The sequence below is a fragment of the Triticum aestivum genome, chromosome 7A, assembly GCF_018294505.1.
Source record: "Triticum aestivum cultivar Chinese Spring chromosome 7A, IWGSC CS RefSeq v2.1, whole genome shotgun sequence".
Lineage (NCBI taxonomy): Eukaryota > Viridiplantae > Streptophyta > Magnoliopsida > Poales > Poaceae > Triticum > Triticum aestivum.
The window spans coordinates 672,994,764-673,002,002 of NC_057812.1; the positions used below are offsets into that span (position 1 = coordinate 672,994,764).

General features: G+C 52.5%; 2 protein-coding genes across 2 annotated transcripts; both read left to right on the forward strand.

Annotated features, from left to right (window-relative positions):
• The first annotated feature begins 485 nt into the window (after positions 1-485).
• LOC123153697 (BTB/POZ and MATH domain-containing protein 1-like) lies at positions 486-1,670 on the forward strand. The gene has a single exon (XM_044572691.1). The coding sequence runs from the start codon at positions 486-488 to the stop codon at positions 1,668-1,670; it is 1,185 nt and encodes a 394-aa protein (XP_044428626.1).
• Positions 1,671-4,730: 3,060 nt separating this feature from the next.
• Positions 4,731-6,302, forward strand: LOC123154547 (inorganic pyrophosphatase 2). Its single transcript, XM_044573243.1, has 3 exons — positions 4,731-4,965; positions 5,188-5,526; positions 5,613-6,302. The coding sequence occupies exons 1-3, from the start codon at positions 4,813-4,815 to the stop codon at positions 6,015-6,017; spliced, it is 897 nt and encodes a 298-aa protein (XP_044429178.1). The 5' UTR covers positions 4,731-4,812; the 3' UTR covers positions 6,018-6,302.
• Positions 6,303-7,239: the final 937 nt, after the last annotated feature.

The following is a 7,239-nucleotide window of genomic DNA, read 5'->3' on the forward strand; positions in this document are numbered from 1 at the left end:
CAGCAAAACACTGTAGCAATTGCTAAAGTGCACAAAGGAGGCCCGGGGCGCTGGGCTGGGCTGGATCCGCCCCTGATCTTTAGTTGAGTGCCAATACTTTTGATAGAAGCCTGGTCCAAAATCATCCGGACCAGGGCTAGCGTTTGGGTTAATTTGGAGGAAAGCATCATAATTTTCCTGATCTGAGAAGGGGTTGTCAAGTGTCCGAAGCTGTGTGAGAGTCTGGGGGTTAATATCATGGAGCGAGAAGTTCCACCCATAGTTTTTGGGGTTCCCAATTAGGTCAAGATAGAAGGAGTTAAGGATGGAGGTATTTTCATTGTGGGAGAAGAACTCATAGCCATTGTGATCGAGAACCATAATTTTGTTATGGCGGACACGCTAAGAGGCGGAGACGTGGAATTTTTTGTCTTCTCGTCTCATTCAACTGCGGATCGGACGTTGAAAGATCAGATCGAAAGTACATCATCCCTTCCCTCGCCACCATGGAAAAGACCTGCACAAAGCTCACCGGGGCTGCTCGCTTGGTGCGGGTGCTCAAGGTCGAGGGCTACAGCGCGGCCACGGCCATGTGCACCGCCACCAACATGAGGGAACCCGTCTTCGACGGTTGCATCAAATCCAGATGGAACGTCGGCGGGTACGACTGGGAAACCAGTCTGTACCCCGCGACGCTGGTGTTCGGCACCGGCTACGACGAGCCGCAGTTCACCAAGGACGCCAAGCCCACGACGTGGAAGGAAAAAATGGCCTGGGAAAACACGAAGTGGGTTGCCGTCAAGCTTGTCTACCTCGGTGAGCCCATAACGCGCAACCTGATGGTGAGCCTGGGCTGCCGTCTGGTGGATCCAATGGGGATACGTGATCCGCTGGAGGAGAAGCACGTGTCGCGCATATTCAAGGGCCATGGGGTGTGCTCGCCTTCGGTGGTGATCAAGCTAATCGAGAGGCGAGATCTGGAAGCGTCGTGGTATCTCAGGGGTGATTGCCTGACCCTGCAGTGCACCATCACGGTGCTCGAGGAATTGCCGGTTGCAACCTTCCCGCCCATGGATGTGCACGTGACGGTGCCACCTTCGAACCTGCGCCAGAACCTCCTCGAACTCCTGCGTAGAGGGACTGGCGCCGACGTCTTGTTTCTTGTCTCCGGTGAGTCTTTTGCCGCGCACAGGAACATACTCGCTTCGAGGTCTACGGTTTTCATGGCCGAGTTCTTTGGAGGGATGAAGAAGTGCTCGCAGGTTGTGGAGGTCAAGGATATGGAGGCGGCAGTGTTCAAGGCCATGCTTCACTTCATCTACACCGATGAAGCGCCTGAACTCGGCCAGGAGAAAGGGGCCGTGACCGCGATGGCTCAGCATCTGCTTGCGGCTGCGGACAGGTACGCACTGGACAGGCTCAAGCTGATTTGCCAGGTCAAGCTCTCTCGTGGCATCTCCGTGCACACGGCAGCGACGACTCTCGCATCAGCCGAGCAGCACAACTGTTCGCAGCTCAAGGCCAAATGTGTCGAGTTCGAAAACACGACCTTATCCCCTTCCCCCGAGTGGCGGTGGCGGCGGATCTACCATCCTTCTTTGGCGGACGGGCGGCTGCTGGTGGTCTCTGGTCGGTCAGTGCCAGTACCTGTGTTGGGGCGAGGCAGGGTGGTTCGGGGGGAAGGCTGGTAGGAGGGATGGGTGGTTCCGACGTGGTCGAGCTGCCCATCGCCGGCAAAGGGGGTGCAGGTCGTGGCTGTGTGCCGCTCCTCCCCCTTCCTCCTTCCCCAACACGGTATTTTTCTGTTCGCTTCTTGTTTTATGAATATCCCGCTTCTTTCCGTTTACAATATCTTCATTTGAATTCTTAGAAGAGTTGTTTTTACTACTAGATGTTGCTTGTGTAGTGTTTTATGTTCTTGGTGGCCTAGATGACCTAAGAGTACTCTGTGAAGACTCATGAACAGCTATTGGCGTATTCATTTCGTAATGTAGATATAACAGAACAATCAGTAGTTGTATTATATATTTCAATGAATAATAATAACAATAATGAGCACCATTAGAACAGTTTCTAATGACAATGAAGAAATTAGACCATTTAACAAGAGATGTTTGTAAAAAATTAAGATAGACAGATAATAAATACAATTCAATAAATTTTTGTTGAGTTTTGCAACTCATACTATCAGACAAACTATCTTGGACAGATAATATACGTTTAACCGAGAAATTGAAACATAGACTGATTAATATTGAATATGACTAAAAAATACATTAAGGGTTTGGGCTAGAATGCATGGGACTTGAGTTCTAGGGTTCTAACATTTAACAAACATCCGGATGCGGTAATTTATTGTCAAAATACAAATATACCAAAAAGAGCTTGCGCATTGGTACTAACCTCAGTGAATCATTGTTTGACAACTTTGATTCCGTGAGTTGATTCCGTACTGAACGGCATTGAGTAAAGGAAGAAGAAGTCATGTATTTCACGCCTAGAACAAGTTAGAGAAAAAAGTACAACCTCAGAGGGAATCAACCAAGCAGAAAATAGAAAAGAGAGATAAAATAATTATTTCTCGAAGAATTGGTACCAACCTAAGAAGAGGGTTTCCGTGAGGCGTCAGCGGAAGTTAGGAGACGAAGTGAAACCGAACGGAGGTAAATGGTTGTTCGAATTTTGCTAGTAGGCCTTTGGCCCAAAGCCCAACTAAAATTCTGAAATTCTTTTGGCTCATTCATGCGAGTATTTAACCAAAAACTACCACAATTCGCGGAAACGTGACAGAAAACTACCACTTTACGATTTTGTCCCGAAAACTACCACTTTTTTATTAATCCGTGACAAAAAACTACCAAGTGTGAAAACTGCTCGCTTTGCCTGGGTTAAACGCAAATCTGACTGCCCGACCCCACACATAAACGGGCTAAAAATGCAATCGGGTCCCTAGTTTTTCTTCAAAAAAGCAATCGGGTCCTCCGCCTCCTTCTCCGGTGAAGACCACCGCCGCCTCGATCTCTTTCTCCGGTGACCCGCGTGCCTCCTCTGAGTTCATGGCGGAGCTGGTGTGGCCGGAGCGGCTGGCGCCAAACCTTCCATCCTCCTGCCATCTGACGTCGTCACCGGCGGCGTGCGTACCTCCTGCTTTTTCCCCTTCCCTCTCTCTCATCGACTGATTTCCCCACCTGGCGACCAGCGGGCACATGCGGTGAGCTCGGCACGCGCAGGCGGCGAGACTTGCGAGGCGCGGCAGCCACCAGGGAGCGCGTGCGAGAAAGAGGGGGAGGTGGTCCGAACCTGCACCAGAGGCGGGAAACGCTGGCAGCGCCGGCGAGGTCGGCAAGGTCGTCGCAGGGGGAGAGGTCCCCCCGACGCAGTCGACGAAGCCTGCGGGGTACATGCGGCGACCAGCGGCTCACGGCAGAGCATGGCGGCCAGCGGCGGCGCGTCACCGCTGCACGGACGAGGCGAGCAGGTGCGACGCGGTTCGCGGCAGCATGTAGCGAGGCCAGCAGGGCCGCTACGCAGCTTGGCCTGGCAAGTGGCAGCTCCGACCGCAACGAGCAGCAGTAGTGCATGGCCATGGCTAGCTAGCCTGGCAACTCCGACGGTGTTGGGTACACCGTACACAAGCAGCTAGTGCGGTAGTGTCTCCGCCGCCGGCCATCTTGCTCGCATTGGAGCGTGTGGGGGCTGCCGGCGTGCCTGTGCCTTCCCGGCGAGATGGGCGAGCTGGGGGGCTGATTGCTTTTTCTATACTGACGTGTGGGCCAACTCGTCATAATTGAGTTTAAACAAGTTGAATCGGACACTTTTTATACATGGTAGTTTTTAGTCAAAGATTAGTGAAAAAATGGTAGTTTTTCGCACAAATTTGTAAAGTGGTAGTTTATAGGCACGGTTCCATGAATTGTGGTAGTTTTTTGTTAAATACTCCATTCATGCACACATGTGAGTGGAGTGAGTGAGGCTGAAGTTTAGTCCCACTCGAAAGTTGAAAGAGAGTTGCACCTTTTTATAAGGTGAGCTCTTCTACCACTTGTATGAGCATGAGAAGAGGAGACCTACACGCGCGCTCCTCCTCCTCGCTCGCCTCGTCACGACGCACCGCGCCGAGCCGAGGACGCACGTTGTCTATATTTTTACTGCCAAAAAAAATTAATGAGTTATTAATTAATAATTAACGGACGCGTTAATTATACAGTCAGGCAGACGTCTATTCTAGCCGCCGCCGTTTCGTATGTGTCATCCCCTCCCAACGAAGATGCTATTGCGGTCATTCCGGCGTCCTTTCCTGTTACTCTCTCCAGCTCAGGCAACGTACTATATATGTCTTCTTCTCCCGGGAAACCAGGGAAAAGGCAAGTGCGCCACGCAGGAGCCGTTATAACCGCCTGAAAAGCGGTGGCCGAAAAAGTTTCTTTTTTCTGAAAGCAACGGTGGCGGAAAAGTGAAGGAACACACATACACTCGATCGCCCGCTCCCGGAATATTCCCAAGAGCAATCCTGGCAATTAGTAATCAAATCCGGCCTCCATTAGCTGGTGCGCCTCCCAAAATCAGCCCACCCGCGCGAGTGGAAAGGGGGAGAAAGCCAGATCTCGCAGCAATGCGGTCGGCATCACGCCGCATTACGACGCTGCCGTGCCTAATAATCATACTCCATTAGCAATAGTTCCCGTTCGCCGTTTCGATTCATGGCCTAGCTGCCAAGGTCGCCCGCCGCTATAAATACGTCGGCCGTATCGCTCGATCCGACCACTCCAACGCACCATCACTTAGCTCCTCTGTTCTGGTTGAATTAGATAGGAGTTTCTCTGAGGTGCAACAATGGCCGCGAGCAATGACGCCGGCGTGGTGGTCGTCTTCGACTTCGACAAGACCATCATCGACTGCGACAGCGACAACTGGGTCGTCGACGCCCTCGGCGCCGCCCAGCGCTTTGACGAGCTCCTGCTCCACCTCCCATGGAACTCGGCCATCGTAAGCCTCTGTTTGTTAGCATCGTACCGTACGTGATGCCTTTTGATGTGGCAAATGCACCTGGTAATCGTTCCAATGATTGCTCCGGTCTTAGATATCACTTTACGACCTTTTGCAAACCAAATCTCAGCAGCTGCAGTGCGCATTTCACTCTGAATTTTTAAATTTTCACGCAGAAAGGCCGCGGTTTTTTTATGGAATTGTTGCCTTCTTTTTGAAAAGGACGCCATGATGGGCGAGTTGCACTCGCAAGGCAAAACAATCGACGAGATCGCCGGCAGCATCAGGACGGCGCCTCTATCCCTTCACGTCGTGGCGGCCATCAAGACGGCACAGGCTCTCGGCTGCGAGCTACGGATCCTCAGCGACGCCAACGCGTTTTTCATCGACACCGTCCTTGCGCACCACGGCCTGGCCGGCTACTTCTCGGAGATCAGCACCAACCCGGCCAGCGTCGACGCCGACGGCCGCCTCAGGATCACCCCGCACCACGACTTTCGTCATGGCTCCTGCAACAGCCATGGCTGTGCCCTCGCCACCTGCCCTCCCAACATGTGCAAGGTGACGCATCAGACACTTTCAGTTAACACGTTGTTAGATTTCACTATATCTTTTTTTGCCTGAAGATTTTGGTGTACAAAATTTAGGGCAAGGTGATGGAGGGGATGCTGCAAGAACTGTCGGCGGCGGCGGCGACAGGGATGAGGAGGCCGAGTAGAGTGGTGTACCTCGGCGACGGCAGGGGCGACTACTGCCCCACCCTAAAGCTGGCCGAGCGGGACTACATGATGCCGAGGAAGGGCTACCCCGTGTGGGACCTCATCGCCGGCGACCGGCGGGCCGTCCGCGCAGACGTGCGTGGGTGGGCCGACTTCAAGGACCTGAAGACGGTGCTGCTTGACATCATACACGAATGCGCCGCGGCCGCCATGATGGAACAAGACGGCGGCGATCAGGTGGTGGTGGGCATGGTGGTGCCAGAGTGCCGTGCCCTTTCTGCTCCCAAGATGGCGATGGCAGTTCTCCCCAAAGCAATTCATGCGCCCAACTGACACGCATCTTTGCCAAACAATATGGACGTTTGGTGACTTGATGGAAGGATGGGAGATATAATGGCTTTCCCAACGTAAAGTATAAAAACTATACTGCTCCTGGCTCCTTACGTCTACATCAGTGGCTTAAGTGTGGGACATGATTAGCTCGATCATACTGGAACTGGAAGCCAATGGAAGTACTGGTACCCGTGTAGGAGCGGACGAAATCACTGTTTTGACCTTCTTGGCGATCTTTGTCACAAACTAAACTCAACATGAAAGGATCTTATGGTCTGACCCTTTTAGAAACTTCACGGACCGCGACGTTTCTGTTTCATATAGAGACGTCGAGCTATTTTGCGTTGCTGCTCCATATGAAAACACCGAGGTATCCCATGTTGCTTCTCCACACGGAAACACCAATCGCTTTGGCGTTTCTGTCCTATAATGCAACGCCATTGCCTTTGGTGTTTCATATGTGGCAACAGGTGATCATCTGGACTGTGGACTGGAGGGATGGAGGATGGGATTGAACAGCGGCGGCAGGTGATCGCCTCGCCGGCCCAGCTCAGGTCACCGTCGCCGTCGTCGTCGTGGCGCGCGGCGGCAACTTTTCTCCTTGCCCGGCCGCACTGTCGCTGACACCGCGCATGCTAGCTCCATCTCGCATGCATGCAGCCAGCTGCCAGTTGCGTACGTCCATGGATAGAGCTAGACGCCGCTGCAGGCTGCACGAATTCATCCTTCACGTGCTCTTGTCACCTCCCTCCCTCGCTCTGCCGCAGATAGATAGATTTCGTGGACGCCCAGCCCAGCAGGCAGCAGCTAGCAGGTCGGCCGTGCATGTCTGTCCAGCGAGCCAGCGTCTTGGGCCACTGGCTTGAATACTGCAATAGAGGAAAAGAAGTTTGGTCGGGCTTTTATTACTCAATACATGCTCCTGCCGATCGAGCTGTGGAGTACTACCACATATAAAATGCCAAAGGCAATGGCGTTGCCATATAGGATAGAAGCGTCAAAGCGGTTGGAGTTTCCATGTGCAGAAGAAACGCGAGATACCTTGGCGTTTTATTTATGGAGCAGCAACGCTAACTAGCTCCGCGTGTCTATATGGAGCAGAAACGCCGCGGTCTATGGTGTTTCTAAAAGGGTTAGAATGTGAAATACATTCATGTCGAGTTCAGTTTGGGACAAAGTTCGCCAAGAAGGTCAGAACAGTGATTTCGGCCTGTAGGAGTCA